This window comes from Sylvia atricapilla, chromosome 5 (assembly GCF_009819655.1).
Source record: "Sylvia atricapilla isolate bSylAtr1 chromosome 5, bSylAtr1.pri, whole genome shotgun sequence".
Classification (NCBI taxonomy): domain Eukaryota; kingdom Metazoa; phylum Chordata; class Aves; order Passeriformes; family Sylviidae; genus Sylvia; species Sylvia atricapilla.
In genome coordinates this window covers 50,211,002-50,230,842 of record NC_089144.1, presented here as the reverse complement: position 1 = coordinate 50,230,842, position 19,841 = coordinate 50,211,002, and the positions used below count along the sequence as shown (strand labels likewise).

The 19,841-nt window shown below is 42.3% G+C and overlaps 1 protein-coding gene across 1 annotated transcript; it reads left to right on the top strand.

The window, feature by feature from the left end:
• Positions 1-1,289: 1,289 nt before the first annotated feature.
• On the top strand, positions 1,290-18,097 carry NUP50 (nucleoporin 50). Its single transcript, XM_066319471.1, has 8 exons — positions 1,290-1,574; positions 4,163-4,241; positions 5,405-5,488; positions 8,780-8,975; positions 10,425-11,069; positions 12,287-12,365; positions 13,387-13,505; positions 14,201-18,097. The coding sequence occupies exons 1-8, from the start codon at positions 1,462-1,464 to the stop codon at positions 14,401-14,403; spliced, it is 1,518 nt and encodes a 505-aa protein (XP_066175568.1). The 5' UTR covers positions 1,290-1,461; the 3' UTR covers positions 14,404-18,097.
• The last annotated feature ends 1,744 nt before the right edge of the window (positions 18,098-19,841 follow it).

Here is a 19,841-nt window from a genome sequence, read left to right as displayed (position 1 = left end):
CTGAGTTGTCACCTGGTACTTGCCAAGAGAAATAGGTGCCTACCCCGAATTGCCATGCAGGGCTGAGTATTTCAAATCAAGTTCTTTTGCTTAGTGTAGATCAGGAGTTCTTATACAACAGAACAGCCAGGTTTCCAGTTAAAATAATTTGTAGGAATTCCTCAGAAACCTTCCAAGCAACTTCACGAACATAAAAAATATCAATGAGGAAATGCCTGGAATCCTATTAAGCGATCCTGGAAAACTCCTTATTGAAAGCACGCTTTACAAATGGACTTTTCCTTCAGCACTGTGAATGCCTTACTTACCACAAATAAGAGTTGTCAGATAAAGCATTAAAAAAGCTACACTTCTGGAATAACAAAATGTGCAAACAACGGAGAAAACGTTTAGTTACATTAAAAAAAATATATATATTTAAAAAAGAAGACCTTTTTATTTTCCTGCTTCTTACATTTCAGCATAACATCTGTATTCGACTTTCTTGTGCCTTTTCAGCAAACTACACTTGAAATGCCTCGCCCTTGGTAAAACCAGCCGGTGATGAATCACATGCGCAGCGACCTTTTCAGCTCAAACCGAGTGTGTCTTGGCAGGGCAACGCTGAATTCTTCTTTCAGCGGCTCTTTGTTGTTCTCTGCCCCCCACTGGGACAAAATGACCATCTTTATTTTCAGCATTCCGGCCGAAGAGAGTTGGAGAGAACTCCCGGTCTCCGGGTGATTTTCACCCTGTCGCGGAGGCATTTCCGTGATCACGGGAACAAGCCAGCATTTAGCAGGTTTTTGGACCGTGCTTTCCTACAGGTCTAGTGCACACACTAGCACACTGCTTATAATGAACATCCTGATTAGTATTCATTAAAACAATTAATTAAAAATTAACGAGGAAAGCGAACCAACGGCAGGGAAGAAGCAGCAGGGCTGAGCAGCAGGATAGCTCGGGACAACCCAGGGCACGGCCGCCCCTCAGCCGCCCTGAGGCGCCTCCCGTGTTTGGAAATCATGAATTCTATGATTTAGAACGGGCGAACGTTAATTTGATAAAAACGCATGAACAGGTGAGGAAGTTTCTTATCAGCTTCTGCATGGCGACCAAAATTTTGTCGGGCCAAGGATAAAGTAATGCCTGGCCCGCTGACACCCAAAACACGACGTCACGGCCTTGTTTTTCCCGACGACATCGGGAGGCTTCGGGGAAACCGCGGCCGGCACCGGAAGTCACGTGACCCGCGAAGCGGGCCCGTCCGTTCGCAGCGGCCGCCGGCGGAACTGCCCCTCCCGGCCCCGCCCCTCGGCCCCGCCCCTCGGCCCGCCGGGCGCACGCGCGGTGCGGGCGGGCGCGGGACAGCGGCGGACGCGTCGTTCCCGGCTTGGGCCCCTCCGAGCCCCGTCTCCCGGCGGACACAGAGGGAGCGGCCGGGCCGGGCGGCATCGCGGATTGCGGGGGCACAGCGGGGGGATGCTGAGCGCGCCCCGGGGCCGCGCAGCCTGCGAGGAGGACCCCGCCACACGCCCGCCGCAGCGTCGGCCCCGCAGCGCAGCGCGGCGGGAGAGAAGCGCCCGCCCGAGCGAGTGAGTCCCGCGGGTCCTACGCGCGGGGGGCGAGGCGTGACCGGGCACGGGCGGGACCCGCGCAGGGCGGTGCGGGGTGCGGATGGAGGGAGCGCGGCGGCGGCGTTTTGAACCGGGGTCCGAAGCGGTGCGGGTTGGTAGGGTGCGGGACGCGCCGGTGGGTCTGTGAGGTGTGCGGGGAACGCGAGGTGGTGTCCCCGGGACGGAGCGAGGGCAGCCGGGAGCCCAAGCGGAACGGCAGCTCCGCGGGGACGGGAGCGCGCGGTGGCCCCGGCGGCATCCGGCTTCCGCTTCCTCCCGCCGGGACCCGCGGCGACACCGCAGCGACACCGCCGGGGCCCGGCAGCCGGCTCCGCTCCCGCCGGCACCGCGGCGCTCCCGGGCCCTCGCTGTTCAGCTGATGCTGCGCCTCGCTGGCGAACGGCTGCGTTAAATAGGGCAGGGAAGCTCCTGGGCGGATCTCTGTAGGTCAGCAAAGCATCTGTGTCGTGTTATTTTTAAACAAGAAGAGCTTGCTAATAGAACAGGAGTTATGTTGGGTATCAGGGAAAGGGTCTTCCCCCAGAGGGTGTAGGGCACTGACCAGGCTCCCAGGGAATGGTCACGCCTCAAGGCTCCAGAGCTCCAGGAGAGTTTGGACAACGCTCTCAGGGATGCTCAGGGTGAGATTGAGGGGTGTCTGTGCAGGGCCAGGGGCTGGACTGGATGATCCTTGTGGGTGCTTTCCAACTGAGGATATTCTGGGATTCCTTGATATGTTCCTCAAAGTACTTCTATTTCAGCCTGTTCAGAACATGTGCTCCTAAAACTTGGCGAAGTTTGGGAACACCAACAGCCAGATGTATGTTTGTGTTGGTTCTTGTTTCACGGGATAGAATACACCTCAGGCTCTGTGTTAGATTAATGTATGTTAGATGCTGTACAGTGCTTTTGTAGAGAACCTGTAAGCACAGGGGGGTGCAGAAAGCCTGGAGCTCAGGTTGACAAGGTTTTCCCTCTTTTGGTGGGGGACAGGCTTTGCAGTTAATGTGCTCTTTCAATAACTCAAATGTTTGATGTAATAATCAAACTAATACATTTAATTAATATTATATTATATACATAATGTGACTATATGCAGATTATATATACAGAATATTTTTATTTATTATGAATTCAAAACTAAAATTACCATGTATTACATAATATAATACATTCTATATAAAAATAAAGCAATGAAACAGTAATTTAAATAAAGGTGACTTTAAAACTTCTTTTTTAGCTTTTTAATGGGTTAGATTGAAATAGTCTCCCAGGGATCAAGTAAGGATGTCTGCTTTCAGGACAGTGTTGATTAGAGGATTTAAATATGTATACATGGGCCCAACTTTGTCCCTCTACTTCCAGAAGCTCTGGTAACTTGACCTTATTTGTGATGTGTGTCAGACAAAATTGAGGACTTGCACGTGTCATCTCCAAGGCTGCTGTGCTGCTGGATTTGCTGTTTTAAAACATTTCAACATATAAACAAGATATCATGTAACAATGTAGTGTTACAGTTTCTGGCTCTGAAATTCAGTGATTTGTGGCTTTTTTTCTTTTCTTTCCTGGGCAGGTCTTAATCACAAACCCAAGAGGATTTTTGGAAGAGTTTTAATTTCTGTGCTTGCTTGAGATTTAAATTGCAACAAAACTACATATTTCCTTTGGAAAGTTTTTGTATCTAGTGTCAGAATATATAACCATAGTTAGTAAAAAACCTGTTTTTTCTCATAAATTCCAGTAGTGTGATTGCTTGCCACATTTTCTAGATTGAATCCAGCTACCACATTTTCTTTCTTTGGTTTTGTACATAGCTCATAAGTTGTACTTTGGTAAAATGGGACTCAGAACAGTTACAAAGCAAAGCTGATTTTGCTTTACATCACAGAGATAACCAGAAAAATAATGATTTTTCTGCTTACAGTAATTGCTCTAAAATCCATGACAAACCTTATGTATCCTTTGTAGGAAAGCTAATCTCATTTACTCATAATTTTTTTTCAAATTAGTAATGGCCTACCAATCCAATTTTTTAAAGGAGAGCATTGTCTTCAGTCTTAAGTAAGCTCTCTGCTCAGTTGATTCAGTGGGTCCTCATTAGTATTTATTTTAGATGTTATAATGCAACTTACTTTTTCTTGCTGCTTACGTGGGTACCCTGAGGCGGCAATGTGGAGTGGAATATGCAGTGTTTTAATGAATTAATTTTTATGAATTCCACAGCTTTGGGGAGTTTGTAGCCCTTCAGGATCAGAGTATATGAGTTACAGTTCTGAAAGGAATTTTTCCAGCTGCTAAAGAAAATTTATTCCATAACATTAAAGTACATTTCTGTTGTTACTTTAATTTAAGATTGAATATGGCTGATCACCACAACTTTAATCTCAAGTGGTGCTGATTGTTTTTGCCACAACACTTGGTTTTCTATTGTCATTCCAATCTTGATATGCTTCTGCATGAACTGCAATTCTTGTTTTTTTATTCGACGAATACAAATTGAAGATCACAGCTACTTAGAATTCAATTTCTGTACAATTCTTTCTAGGATTTTTATTTCTTCCACGCAGGTGTGGAAAAATGGCAAAGAGAATTGCAGAGAAGGAACTGACTGACCGAAACTGGGACCAGGAGGATGAAGCTGAAGAGGTAAAATACACATTAGTTCCCCCACCATGCACTCCTGCAGGCAGCAGAGTAGCTGTTTACATTTGCTGTGTATCTTGTGCATAAAACCTGCAGTAGAACTGGTTAAAAGTGTAGCAATTAAAGATAATTTTATAGAAGTGGACTTCTAAAAATTATTTTTATAAAGCTTCCAATTATGCAGACCATAGAGCAAAGCAGCTTTTAAGAGTTAAAATTACATCAGTGGTTCTGGGGAAAGGAACTTCATGTTTCTAGAGGGAACCCCAGGCTTGCTAAAATGCTTTTGGACTCTTCAAATGTGTGATAGGTATTAATTGAATTGACAGGAAAGTAGATTTGATTTCTGGAGATAAGTGCTCTGTATGCTTCCAGTTTTGGGGTTTTTTTTGTTTTTGTTTTTGTTTTGTTTGGGTTTTTTTGTTTGTTTTTGTTGTTGTTGTTTTGGTTTGTTTTTTTTGTTTTGTTTTTTGTTTTTTGTTTTTTGTTTTGAAGGTCAGTAATAGTTAACTTCAGAACTATGTTAATTTTAGCTGAATGTTTCCACACAGCCAGAGGAATTAGGCAAGTAGTTCAAGTGGTATGTTTCACCTGATTGTAAAAAGAGATTTTCACCTTTAATGTCTAACACTTCGTTATGGCTCATGTTTAAACAAACTGGTTTAGTTTTTGTCCAACTGAAAGTATTAAATGCTTAGGCCTGTAAATGTAAGAAAGAAAACTGACTCTTCCAGGAATTTGAATATAAGAAAACCTGATTTCCTCATTCATTGCAGGGTAGAACTGAGCCATTAGCTATCTTCGCTAGTGTTTGAACTACAGCAGGCCGCTTAGAGCCCACATCTCCATATATCTGCTCCAAACTGTGGATTACTGACAGATTCCCTTCAGCAGAGAGAGCTTAGAGCTGTGTTTTGAAAAAGCAAGGCAAAACTTACATTATTTGTGGAAATGTAGTGCAGAGCCAGAAAGAGTTTTCCAAGTATGAAGCCAAGGTCAGGTAGCTGGCAAGGTAATGACAGTGCTGTAATTTTGAAGTGGGTTGGTTTTTAACTTTTTCCCTTGTTTGTTTGGTAGCAGTGTTAGAGTCATGTTCGAAACCTGATCTTGGCCACTGCTGTGCATTTCAAGTATTCCACTAATGATTCCATCACTTCCTCTTCCAGGTGGGAACATTCTCTGTGGCAAGTGAAGAGGTCCTGAAGAACAGAGCAATTAAAAAAGCCAAGCGCCGAAACGTTGGCTCTGAGGTAACTGAACACCAGTGCTGGGGTGTGACGATCTGCTAATGCAAGTGGGAGTCGTGATGGTTCATTAACTCATCTCAGAGTGCAAAAACAACACAGAGGGGATCTCAGTATTCATCAAAACAAATGCACTTTTATTAGTGCCAACATCAAATGCGATAGAAGGATTTGAAGGGAAACAAAGGATAGTGAGAAAAGAGAAAGAGAGGGTGGATATAGCTCCCAGCCGAGAGACTAAATCCTCGTGGTCCAGCCAATAGATCTGTCTTCTTCCGTGGGGAGATCTCAAAGTCTTTGGTTAACTTAGGGGTTCTTACAGTCCTTTCCAAAGGGACAGGCAGTTTGCCAAAAGGTGGGGAAATCATTACGGTGTGTTTGTATGGAGAACTCGGAACAGGTCAGCTGTTAGCAAGTACAGTGTGAACTGAAAACGGTACAGCCGTCATCAAGTGCAGTCAATTCAGCGTGACTTGCCCATTGTTTCTGCTCAGGTTCTGATGTTCCGATAGATAGGCATGCCAGGTTTTTTCATTGAGCACACCTTCAGGCAACACTTGGCAAACATCCCACCTCAGCCAGGCCAGCACTCCTGTGTTGGGGTTTTAGAGTCCTTTTGGGGGTTTCCATCTCGATGGTCGTGAGGCAGATGACGGATCTTTGGACCGTCTCTTACATGGGGTTTCACTCAGTTACACAATACAACATCATGCTCAGGTGTTTACTTGCTTGGGTTTGTAAGTGATGCTGAATAAAGTTATCATTTCAGCTCACCAGCTCATATGTGCACCTAAACTTTGGCTTTAGTGTTCCATGCCAAGGATAAGGCTAAGGCAAAAAGAAAAAGGGTAATCCTAGTTTGACTGGGAGAGGAGAGTGTTGCAGCATATTTTTGAAGTAAAAATAAGGAGTGTTTCAGACACAATGCCATTTGCAAATGGGTAAAACTTTCATTTTTTGCAGAGATGGCAGTATGGAAATGCAAAGTTACTAGTTATCCATACTGGAGGGCTGGGGGATGTCAGAAGCTATATTAGAAAACTCCCAAATACTAAGCTGCTCTGAGAATGAAAACCATGTCTTGTTAAGAATGCTGCTAGGTTTTTTTTCTCCCTCCTTGTTAAGAACTTCAGTGCCATCTACTCTTTGCAGTAACAAATTGAAAATTGAAAGGAGGTTGGCCTTTGTTACAGGTTTAGTCCCTGTGAAAGCATTAACTCAGTCCAGACAAATTGTTGTCTTTTCAGAAATCCTTGACAAATACTTTGTTGTTTATATATTTTTCCCAGACATCCTTTGAACAGGGCATGCATCATGTTAGAAATAGGCCAGGAGCTTTACCTGTTACTCAGATTGCTTTAGGATTGGATGAGACTAAGCACAATTGGGAGCTAGACAGCCTTCTCCTATGCTTTTGATTTTCCTTCTCCAGTCCAGGCAGTGTAAATGAGGAAGCTGACTTAGCCCACTAATGCCTTGAGTAGTTTTAGCCAGAAATGTGGTAGAGGATACAGTTAAATAAAGGATTGTACTGGAAAGAGTTGATGGAAAACATAAACTACAACCTGAGCAGGAGAGATTCAGGGGCAAGTGGAATAGGAAAAACAGAACAGAATGAGAAAGGGGAACCAGATGGGTTGTAGAAGTAGTCAGGGGACTGGAAGCAGGCTGTTAGAGCTTGTAGAAGGGCTGATGTACTTTAACCCCAGCTGACAACTAAGGGGTCATGCAGCCCCTCACTCTTCCTCCTAGTGGGATGAGGAGGAGAATTGGAAAAAAGGATAAAACCCCTGGGTTGAGATAAGAAGAGTTTAATGACTGAAGTATTATAATGATGATAAGGGAACCAAAAAAAAAAAAACAAAACCCAAGAAAAATCAGTGATGCACAGGGCAGTTGCTCACTACCCCCTGACCTCATCCCATCCTCAAGCAGGAATTAGCTGCTCCCAGCCAGTCCCCCTCGCCCAGTTTCTATGCTGGCCATGACATTCTGTGTCCAGGTCACTGTTCTGGCTGTGCTCTCTCTCAGCTCCTTGTGTCCTGCTCACTGGCAGAGCATGAGACACTGAGAAGTCCTTGATTGCAGTGAGCACTGCTCAGAGCCAAGTAAAACATCCTTGTGTTGTCAACATTCTTCTCCCCCTGAATCCAAATCACACCACTGTATCAGCTACTAGGAGAAAATCACTCTATCCCAGCCAAAACCAGGACAACAGGCTGGACAAAGTCTAAAATGCAGAAGAGATGACAGGACAGCTGAAGTTGCATTAGAAACCTGTGAAATATTTACAAAAAGGTAAACTTGAAACTTACTGACATTCCTACATGGAGCAAGCAGAATGCTGCAGTGAAAAAGACAACAGTTTAACCGGAATGTCCAGAGAGAAAGGTGGGACTGATAAGAGAGAAACACAATAAAAATGCCTACCTAGGAATGAGAAGCAGAGGACTACACTGGAAAAGACAGCACAAAAGGAAGCAGAGATCCATAACCACAAGGTCAGATACTGGAATACAGACTAAAATTTACAGGCTTTGCCATTTCTTCAATGGCAAAAGCGGATTAAACTCAGCAGCAGTTCTCCTCTAATGGTTTTCCAGAGACATTGAATGTTCACTTCCAGTAGTAGAAGTTCATTACCTCCAAAGACCTAAAAGTTGCAGTGCTTTATTTGCATGTTAATAATCCTTTGTCTTTTAGAAACATCTAAGAAACTATACCATAAAATAATACAGTTGCAAAGACAGTGATCAGAACTGGGTAATGAGAGAGATGAAAGAACTGGGTTGCAGAGAGAGATGTTTTGTGGCCAAGTACAGTGTCTTTGCATCTTGCATCAGTCACACTGGAATATTTGGGGTAAATTGCAAGAGGTTTCATAGGTCACTCCAGAGTGATGAGTGAGTTAAAGTACTGGGCTCTTGATTGCAATTGTAAATGCTAGAAGTTGTTGAAAATAAACCTGATATTATCCTGTGTAATTATTTAAAGAAAACAAGATGCTGTGAATGTCTAATAGGTAGTCAAACACATCCTCAGCTCTGAACAACTTCCATGTATCCACATCCTAGACCCAGTTCATTTTCATACCAAACATCTGAGTCTTTTAAAAACAGTAGCAGTGTGTGTCATAAAGAAGCTGTTTATTTGGTTTGCATAGCTGACACTAATGCATGGAATGACACTCTGAACTAGGGAAAAATAAACCAAGGATGTCAGAAATATTAAGTGGAGATAGGATTTGTGTGGAGAAGATGTGTATAAGTGGTTGTCTCTCTTTTTTTCTCTTCCCAGTCTGAAAGTGGAGGAGCTTTTAAAGGGTTTAAAGGCTTTATATTGCCTTCTGGAAAAGGTGGAGGTGGCTTCAGTGGATTTGGGAATGGCGCAGGAGTAAAGCCTTTGGAAGGGCTGTCCAATGGAAGCAGTAGTGTCTCTAGTACTCCTTCTTTCAGCAGTTTGAAGAGCACCTCTGAAACACAGTCAGCGTTTGGTAAGTTTTAAATAAGCATACATATTTATCAGCACTCTCAGTCATAAAATCTATAAGGTTATTTTTGTTGCAAAAAAACCAAATTTAGACCATCTTATAGTTGTGTTTTAAGGTTTTGAGGCTTAATACCTCTTTGTAAGATTTCTTAAAATTTTAGGGTGCTGGAGGGACAAGTTTTCATAGGCATGCAATTTAAAGAGGTGGTTACTAAATTCATATTTCTAATACTGGAGGTAAAAGTTTTCTAGGCACAGATGGAAATTGAAGGCACTGGCATAAGGCAATCTGTAAAAGCTATAAAGCATCTGGTAACATGTCCCAGTTATTTGAATTTAAATAAAAAATACATGCTGCATAGCTAAACTCTCTATCTTATTTCCTTGTACATCGGATGTTGCAGACAGTCTTACTAGAATTTTATCTGTTACAGTTACACCTAAACTTTAAGACATTTGAAGTACTTTGGCAAGTTGAGCTCTCATTCTTTGGAGTTTCCTGAGGAATATTAGTTCTGTCCCTTTGTGCTGGAGATGCAGAAATGTTAACATTGCCACCACAGAATTTTGGAGTCACCATGCCATAGAATAGAAATGGTGGAGTTTGAAGTCTAGAGTAACTTAGATTTCAGTGAGCTTGAATAAATTAAGGAAATATTCAGTGAGAATTTTTCTAGTTTGCTTTTTAGCATTTTTCATACAGAAGTGCTCAAAAACTTGTAAAATTATGGGCTAGTAGACTCAGGGTGGTTTAAAGCACAAATGGCAAGAGATGAGTACTTTGATTTAATAAGTGTTAAAGCTTGCTAAAGTTGTTAGATTTTTGTAAGATTTTGAAGGGTTTGGCAATATATAAAACATGGGGGTTTTTTTTCAGAATTCTGTACAAGATGTCTTTGGATTTTTTTTAATACACCAGTGTGGTCTATCTACTTTGTCTACCCCTTACTTGTCTAAATTAAAACTTGGACCTGCTCACTGGCATGGCAGTACCTGGGGCACAGTGTGGTAATCCAAAAGAAGGAGCTCAGCTAAATAAGGATGAGTGATTTCATTAACATATATTGAACATATTAGTCAGGCTTTTAAGAGAGCTGTGTTTTCTGAGGAAAAAAAAAGGTTCCAAGCCACATTTCCCACTAGGTCAGCACAGCATCTGTGTTGTTTTGTTGTATTATTTGTTTAAACTGGAGTTTATTAACCAAACCAGAGTTAAGTTGGGTATCAGGGAAAGGGTCTTCCCCCAGAGGGTGTAGGGCACTGACCAGGCTCCCAGGGAATGGTCACGGCCCCAAGGCTGCCAGAGCTCCAGGAGAGTCTGGACAACGCTCTCAGGGATGCACAGGGTGGGATTGAGGGGTGTCTGTGCAGGGCCAGGGGCTGGACTGGGTGATCCCGGTGGGTCCTTACCACCTCAGCATATTCTATAACTCCGTGATTTTTCTTGTGACAGGATCCCCAGTGTCCAATGGTCCCAGTGGTGCTGTGTTTGCGGAGAAGAAGGCGGCCAGCCCCAGAGCCAACGGCGGCAGCCAGCCCTGCCCGTCAGGCGGTGCCCTGAGCTCCGGCGCCTACCACAAACAGCTGGCTGCCCTCAACTGCTCCGTGCGCGACTGGATCGTGAAGCACGTCAACACCAACCCCCTGTGCGACCTCAGCCCCATCTTCAGGGACTACGAGCAGTACTTGGCCAGCATCGAGCAGCAGCACGGAGGCAGCAGCGACAGCGGCTCGGAGAATGAAAGCACCAAGACCCCTGGCGCGCGGGCTGCTCCTATGTTTGGGAGTTCAAAGCCCCAGCAAGGCTCCACGTTTTTGTTTAACAACAAAACTGAGGATACCTCAGACAAAAAACCTGAAGCTGCGTCAGATAAAAGAGACCCGTTAGGAGCTGCGTCAACTGTCTCATTTAATTTTGGCAAGAGCGTTGACAGTCCTGTTTTGGGTTCCCTTGGTTCAGGAACACTTAGCAGTTTCTCATTTTCTCCTGGGAATTCAGGTTTGTTTGGAAAAGATGCAAACCAGGCTAAGTCTGTCACTGCAGCGTCCACCAGTTCATTGGAACCTCAGACAGACACTGGCAATAGTGAGGACAAAGGTAAATTCTATGTGTTTGCATTCCTAGCTATTTTAATGGTTAGCTGTGAGTGTATGTGAACTTAAGAATACTAAAAAAGCAATATAAAGTTCATTAAAATGATGGCATGATGTAGTGTCGGGGAGGTTTAGGTTGGATATCAGGGAAAGGGTCTTCCCCCAGAGGGTGTAGGGCACTGACCAGGCTCCCAGGGAATGGTCACGGCCCCGAGGCTGCCGGAGCTCCAGGAGAGTCTGGACAACGCTCTCAGGGATAAACAGGGTGGGATTGTTGGGGTGTCTGTGCAGGGCCAGGAATTGGACTGGATGATCCTGGTGGGTCTTTTCCAACTCAGGAAGTTCTATTTTTTGTGATCATCATCATTCTTGAATTTGAAAGTGCAGAAATTATACCCCTAACTGGGAGAACCCAACCTTTTGTAAGCAACACCAAAAGTATCTGCTTATCAAGACTTACATGCTTCTGTCAGATTTACACTTTATATAATAGAATCTTTTATCTGAGGACAGGAATTGATGAAATTTAAAGCCAGCTGGTATGTTCACCTTTGAGCCTGCTGGCCTTCTCCATCCCATTAGTTTTCCTTGTAGGTTTATCAAGAGATCCCTGCAGTAAAAAGCTTGAGATACAGAAAAATTTAGTCCGTTTTACTTAATAGATTGTAAGGCCAACAAAGTTACATAGTACCTGACAGCTTTACTCTGCTCTTTGCCTGTGCTGGGTACAACAGGCTGATAGAAATCCCAGTAGCTGAGGGGCTGGAAAGGTATCATCTGCCACTCTCTCTTATCCGTCATTCTGCAACTAATTCCCTTCCCCAAAAGGAATATTATAAATAAAACCTGGCTCTTGGAAGTATTTATTGTGCTTTACTTGAACTCATTTGTGGAGCACATTCTTTGAAATATAAGAACTTTCTGTTCAAACAGAATGTTTTGACTTACTAAACTTTTTATTGTTGGGGTTTGACTGTTTGGTATGGATTGGGTATTTTCATCCCACTTAAACTGAAGGTGAGGATGAAGTTGCTATAAGAGCTGAATGAGAAACAAGTAACGTGTTTTTTCTGTAGCTGAAGCTGCTGCAGAGTACACATGGACTGAAAGGTGTTGTGGCTGTCAATGTGTCCATGCCAACCATGGTGTGCCTAAGGGACTTCGGATACAGTGCCAAGTATGTGCTCACAACATTAACATATTAAAACTTTCTGTTTAAAGGAGGGGAAGAGGAGGAAGAAGAGCCACCAAAAGTCATTGTTAATGAAATAAAAGAAGATGATGCTTTCTACTCAAAGAAGTAAGTGACTTTAACTTGGACAATAAAATATAAACCTGCATATTGCTATTCTTCACCACTGCAGTGCATCATTAATGACATGTTCCTGACTTCCTAATTAATAAAGCTTGTTAAGAATCCACACAGAATCCACATAGAACTTGTAAAAAATGTTAATTACAGGCAGGAGTGCGTAAGATCTTACTAAAATTCTTCTGTATCTTGGACACAGCTCTAATAGTTTGTGTTGTACATGTGATCAGCTTCTTTACAAGTGAAGATGTTTCTGCCTTCATCAGGTTTTGTACAGTTAAATTGCAGGACCTTGGGCCTTTACCACAGAAATCATATCCAGTACTGCTGGAAAATCCACCAGGTGAATTTGTATAGCCTAAATTAAGACTCTTCAGTTGGAAAGTACTGGTTGTTATTATATAAAGGAGTGAACAAGTTATTGCTTTTAAGTTCAAAATGAAACTGGCTCTACTAGAAGCAGTTTTTCAAAGTATGTTCAGTAGCCCAAGTAATTGCACATCTGCTTGACACTCAGCACAGAATTTGTTCTGCTACAAAGAGTCATTGGCTCTATCTGAAAGATGTGTGCTACTTTATTAAAATGGCTTTAGCTTTATTAGAGTTTCACTTAAAATGTTTATAAATTGTACATTAAAGTCCTATTATAACTGCAGAATGATACAGCAAGTTTTTACGGCTTTCTAATTAGTGTATTTTAAAAGTAGCCTACATTTATTGCTCCTCATGGACCCTGAGTATAGGTTGCTGTGCCTTTTATTTTTCCCTGAAAGTAATACATTTATCATTTCAATACTGAAAGAAATAATTCTCTTTGATCTGCAAGTGCTGTCCATTAGCACATGAAACAAGGTCAAGAATAATAAAGATTTGGGTTACTCCCAACATGTTAAATCCTGATTACCGTTACTGGGAGTCAGGTGGATACATGTGTCTGGGAGATATCTTTGTATTTCATCTCTACATGGCTGCTCAAACAAAGGTTTGGGATTTATTTTTTTCTCCACAGGTGCAAACTGTTCTACAAAAAGGATAATGAATTTAAAGAAAAAGGTGTAGGAACATTACATTTAAAACCAGCAGGAAATGAAAAAACTCAACTCCTAGTACGAGCAGATACCAATTTAGGTAAGTACATTTATACCAGTAACAACTCTTGATGTCAGAATTTCTTGCTAAGCATTAGGATATTTTGGTCTTTTTTATACAACATTAAGAGATACAATTAGTGAAAACCTTTCTACTGTTTTTTTCCCCCTAAATCATTTAGAATACTGGCACAAGCATTTGGATGCCTCTAGTAGAGCATTACAAAAGAGAGCACATGAAGCAGTGCAAGAAGTAGAAGGTTATAGTGTATATTTGGGGATACAAAGAACATGTTTTACCCTGGTTTGTCCAAATTAACATGTCTGTCTGTATCAGAACATTTTGTTTCTGCATGTGAAGTGTGTCTGGTGGTCAGAATGAGTAACTTGGCATAAACTAAGCACTGTGAATGGATTCCTCATTTGCTGCTTCTCCCTTGTCCCCTTCCCCTTCTCCTGTGTGTCCCTGCTATCATTTGATATTCAGGTTCCTCCATTTAAAAAAGGAGGATGCAGTATTTGCAGAGTTTTTCTCATTTCTAGTGAGGAGAGAAATCTGAGAGCAGTGGCCATGAACAGATGCTTAGGGAAGAAGACAAACATACCTGATGTTTGTGAATTGCCTTCCTTCCAAACACTGCCCATAACCTCTAGTTAGTACCTATATTAACACTGTATTAGAGTAAAAAAGCTAGAAAATGGCTAATCATAATTTTTTCCCCTCCTCAAATGCAGGAAATATACTGTTGAATGTTCTAATTCCACCTAAGATGCCATGTTCAAGAACCGGAAAAAACAATGTTCTTATAGTGTGTGTTCCCAATCCACCGATCGATGAGAAGAATCCAACTGTTCCTGTCACTATGCTAATAAGAGTGAAAACAAGTGAGGATGCAGATGAGTTGCACAAAATCTTACTGGAGAAAAAGGAGGCTTAGATAAGTTGCAGTAATTTGAGGAGTTATTGCCAAACTGCTGCTGCTCTTTTTTTCTTCCCTAACTTCACTTGAACATTTCATTCTTTACTCTGATATTAAGAACTGTTATAGGAATTCTGGAAAAATGATGTGAGGAAAAGCTAAACTAGCTAATAAAAGCTTTAATAGAACACAAGTGTTGGATTGTGCTCCCTCATTTTCAGTATCTAAATGCAGGACTTCTTCTGGATAAAGCACATGGATGTAAATCCAGGCATTTGTTTTTAGCACCAGTCGACCAAATGGACAGAAATATGAGTAGAAAAACATGGTACCAGAGCTTCCTCACAGACTGTAAAAGAATGCAACCATCTCCTGTCTTGGGAAGGGAGGATGTTCAAGTTTACCTGTTGAAACTGCTTCTAGACTGCAGAATTTAACTGCTCTGTTGTATTCTGGTGAGACTGACTTTTTAGACTTCTTGACAGTACTGCACCCCACCAGTGATGATCTCCTTTGTGCTGGAGACCCACGTGCTTTCAGGACTCAGAGACTGCAGATACTCAAAAGAGAAGTTGCTTGTGTAGTCTTGTTGACAGTAGTGGTTCCTCCAGAGGAGCTGTCTGTTCTGTTCTTGCTGTAGCAACAAGCGAATGATGTGCAATATAGTACAAACAGACAACTGGAAGAGTTTTATCTTGGACACACTGGCATCCCCTGGCTTCTGACAGGTCAGAGGCAAAGGGTTGCACTTCCACGTGGTCCTTCCCAGGTGTTTGTCCCTAATCCCAAAACCCAGCCAAGGCAGAGCTGGATGTGCTGCACTGGTCCTACTGCTGGTACTTTGCTGAAGAGAGCTCTTCCCACCAACAAACTTCAGGACTTTTAAAGACCTTTCTGTTGCCTGTGGCCCTTGCCAGGAGACACATGCACAAGGGTGTGTTGTCAGGATGTGTTTTTCCATGTGATAAAAGCATTAAGTAGAGCAGCAGAGTGCAGCTTTGGCAGAAGCCTTCTGTTGCATGTGGGGAGCATGGGGTAATCTGTAAACATAATTTTCAGCTGTGATAAAATTAACCAGGTGGCAATAATTTGGGGATCAGAACATTCATTCTGGTCTTGGTTTCCCTCTAAACTTTGTCAGACTGTGTTTGGTGGTTTAATCCTTTTCTTTTTTTCAAATGTTTGCTGGAAACTCCTTCCCTAGTAACTTTTTCTACTTTGCTTCCAACTCTGGGACTTCTCCAAGAGCTTGATGTTAATATAAAACTTGAATTGCTCTCAGATGTGTCTCACTGACCAGCTTTGGCAAGATGGAACAAACATGCTGTTTAGCCTCTGGCTTATGTGACACAGAGGGAAAACCCCCTTTCCTTAAAAATGTCAGTGTGACACAATGATGCATATAGGGGACCTGGAACTCCAGCGCAGTGGCATCCTGTGGGCAGGGAACAAGGAATAACACCATTTGATGAGGTGCAGCACATCTCACCTGCACCCCTGCTCTGGGGGGGGGAGCAAATGGCTGCCTCTAGGCCTAATTCACTGCACAATTCAGGTTATGGCCTTTTTTTCCCCTCTTCATTAAAAGGAGGAAAATCTTGATTTTATCTATAGCCCTATTTACCAAAGTTCCAAAACAAAGGCCTTTGCTCACATTTCAGCCACGCTTGGTGTACAAGAATTGCATTTTTAACACTAGAGTGTGAAGGGAGCTTAGATGCCATTTGAGATATTTGAAAAATAAACTGGTGCCTTTTGGGATTTCTTTTTGCATCTGGCTAAGTATTTAAACCATTAAAAGTCAGTGACATTGCTTTCCTCAAAATAAGGCTTTTTTTTTTAAAAAAAAAAGTGTCTTGCTGCTACCTAAATTGGAGGCCCAAAGCTGAGAGGGTGTGTCTAAATGTGTATGAATGAAAAGCAGAACGTTGCCTAACAGTTTAGTCCAGGCTCTGGTCCAAGGGCTGTTAATTTTGCATTTGTTTTTTGACTGTATTGTCTTAACCCTGTTTCTGTATAGAAAGGTTTATAGACAGAGCTCTGGTGGTACATCCCATAAAGAACAGCTCTGTCTGTAAAAGCTTTGCCTTTTCTTTGCTTTGGAACTGTTCCTTCATCCTTAGAAACGTGGACCAACAAACTGAACTTAACACTTCTTTCCTTATGCTTTGCCTCTGAAGAGGGCCAGCTGTGGGGTTTTGCACACATGGGTGTGGCCCAATTCTGAGAGTACAGCTCTGGCCTGTTTGCAAGCAGAGGGCACAGAGTGAATGGAAAAGTAAGTAGATTAATAATAAATTGTGTTGGAAAGAATGAAACCCTACCCTAGCCACTGCAGCAAGTAACCCCTAAATCCTTCTGTGCATGTATTTAATCAATAAAGCCAGGGAAGGTAAAAAATTGGGATGTTGCCTTCATCAGAATGTCAAATATATACATAAACATACAAATTTGAACATTTTACATGGGGAAAATTGCCTCGAAAAGAACAGGGAAGAATTTCCCTGCAAAGCAGATTTTAATCAACATCGATTCATGGTGACTGTACCATTATGTAGACTATGAAGCAGGAAAAGTCAGTCACACACTGACAAACTTGGTGCTCAGGTATAAAGCACAGCCCTTTTCCAGCACTGTTAGAATTTTTTGATGTTGTTTCAGTTTCTATTTAAGAAATACTAAAATACAGAAATGCTGTAAAAGGCCAGAGATTGTTACATAGAAATGAAAAAGCAAAATGAAAAAGCCTTAAATGAAAAAGCAAATTTCATGGAGAGCACAGACATCACTGTACTGCTGCCTTCTTAACAAACTGGCACATGCTATCCAAGGAAAGAGTTTTGATCAGAAGGAGGCACTCAAGGAGGCATTCTTGTGTCTTGGTTAGTAATGTATTAAACAGCTGGATATCAGATACCTGATACTAAAGATGCAAGTTTCTGCCCCAGTTTGCATTGATGCCTTCACTGTTCCAGCTGTATGTAGATGTTGGAGTGTCTTATCCATTCCTCCCCCTCTAATTTTGAAGTTTCGGCTGGAAAATAAACATCCCTGCTTCTTTTAATTCTCAGAATAATTTCTAAGGGAGATTATTACACTTGGCTTGAATTTTACTTTAAAATACTAAATTGCAATATGCAAGGTTTAGTTCTTTGTGGGGTTCTTTTTGGGTTTTTGTTTGGGTGAGGTTTTTCTGGTTTTGTGGGGTTGTTTTGTAATGTATTCAAAATTATCTATTTGAGAGGGCAACACTGTGTTCCTTTAATCCCTTTTGGTTGATGGATGTCAAAGTTTAAATTAAATTTACAGTTCAAATGAACATACTGTAGAGCATAAACCAATCAGGAGGCTTGCTTTGCTATTAAAACTGAAGTTCAGCTCCCTTTGCAGCACTGTAACATTTAAACTGTCATTAAAGACTTCCTTTCTGATGCCTTAACTTATTTGCATTTGATAAAATTTTGTAGCTGGTGCGTGTGTGCAGAAATTACCTGACATTAAACAATTCAAAGTGGCATGAGCTAGTTTAAATCCAATGAAGATGCTGAATGTGATGATTTGTTAGTTGTTAGAAGATTTCAAAATGCTCAGAATTTTTCAGTGAATACTTAAGTTTTACATAACATGTATGTTAATGTTTTCATTAGTTCTGATACACTGAGGACATGTACAAAAATCCATGGAAAATGTGAATAAATGAATGGAAGATTAATTTATCTTGTGTGAATCACTTTCGTTTTGAGTGTGTAACATCGCATTGATAAAATGAATTGTACAACCAGTTGCTTGCGGGTCAACTCCCGCCTAGAAAATCCTGCTACTAAAAGAAGGAATGTCCAGCCCTGCCCATTCCTGACTTGGAAACCTGGAGCTAGTTCAGTAAAATGCTTCTTCCTTGCAAGGTCAGTGAGCTGAGCCAGCTTGGAGCTGGGGCTGCCCTGGAGGACAGAGGGAACAACTGTGCTCACATACTGGTGGAGTGACTGGTACAGAGACTGACCTCTAAACCCTCCACATGAATTTTAAAGGATTTAGAAACCACAAAATCTAAGTTTACCTGATGATCCTTGCAGAACTTATTTTAGATCTTGCCTAGAGGCACTAACCTAAAGTCAGGCCAAAGTGATATTTTTCTTCATTGGTTTGTAACAGTTTGCGAACACAAGAAAAAACCCCAAAACCCTCACTGAATGAAACTGCCAGACCTGTCATGCCAAGTATAGTTCAACTTCATGCACCTGGGATGCATGCTGACATTATGCCACATTTTAGATACTTCCTTCTACTTAAAAAGACTGTCATCACATAGAGTCTCCCAAACTTTTGGCAGCCATAAAGAAAAAGCAAAGTAACAGCTCTCAAGGGCAGAATTATTTTTCTTTTTGGGCTGCGGTAACCTAGAACATCTGATGCCTATTGCTTTGCTAATCACCAAAGATTTATCACTTCCATAAGAGGAAGGGGCAAGAAGACATCAAGTCTAAGACTAAGAAAATGAAACAGTCCAAGAATGGAGTGTGTTAATCAAAATCAGGCTCTTTCCTGATCCAGCAGGCAAATGCTCTTGCAGGTCACAGCAACCACAGCAGGCAGCAGTTGGAACCATTCATGTGAAGAGCACAGCAAGAACTTAAGGTGTTCTGGTTTGGGCTGGGATAACTTAATTTTCCCAGTAGCTAGGTAGGGCTGTGTTTTGGATTTGTGCTGAACAGTGCTGATAACATAGGGATGTTTTAGTTATTGCAGAGCCAAAGCCTTTCCTGCTCTTCTCCCACCCCACCAGTGAGGGCCTGGGGGCGCACAAGGAGTTGGGAGGGAACATGGCTGGGACAGCTTTTCCCAGCTGGCCACAGGGACATCCCAGACCTTGTGGTGTCATGGTCAGCATTACAGAGCTGGGGTGAGATGGAGGAAGGCTGGCTATTTGGAGTGACTGCATCTCAACCCACCAGTTTTCCCACTCTCATCCTTCTAACCCCCTCCCCATCTCACCAGTGGGAGGAGTGAAGGGCTGAGCTGCTGCTGGGGCTGAACCAGGAGAAGGGGGTGTGTGTGTGTCACTGGCTAGTAAATACTGGCAGTAAGAAGTACACTTTAATCATGATCTAAACAATGCCTCAACAGACTGGTTACCTGCCATAATAAACCTCATGCTAATGACAAAACTGAAAGGCAAATGCAGAGCAAGAACCAGCCAAGTAACCCTGAGGTACCATCTGTGCACAAGGCAGGACACGTCAAGGTGTGAACAAGTTCAAAGTTTGGGCAACAGCTTTGGTAAAATACTTGCTTCATAGGATGTTTGTAAGAAAGACAAGATAACTAAAGTTGAGGTGGACAAAAGCAACAAACTGCTCTGAATATTCAGGAGATGATGGCTGGAAGGCAAACCTCAGCACAAGCTACAGTATATTACTGTGAGCACATGAAGCTGAGTGAGTTGCACGAAATACAGT

What these genes read in the sequence shown, in the direction of transcription:
- NUP50 (XM_066319471.1), top strand. Translation starts at nt 1,462, where the DNA reads ATGCTGAGCGCGCCCCGGGGCCGCGCAGCCTGCGAGGAGGACCCCGCC. An exon ending in AGAAGCGCCCGCCCGAGCGA is followed by an intron (nt 1,575 to 4,162) that starts GTGAGTCCCGCG and finishes TCTTCCACGCAG; the next exon opens with GTGTGGAAAAATGGCAAAGA. An exon ending in AGGAGGATGAAGCTGAAGAG is followed by an intron (nt 4,242 to 5,404) that starts GTAAAATACACA and finishes TTCCTCTTCCAG; the next exon opens with GTGGGAACATTCTCTGTGGC.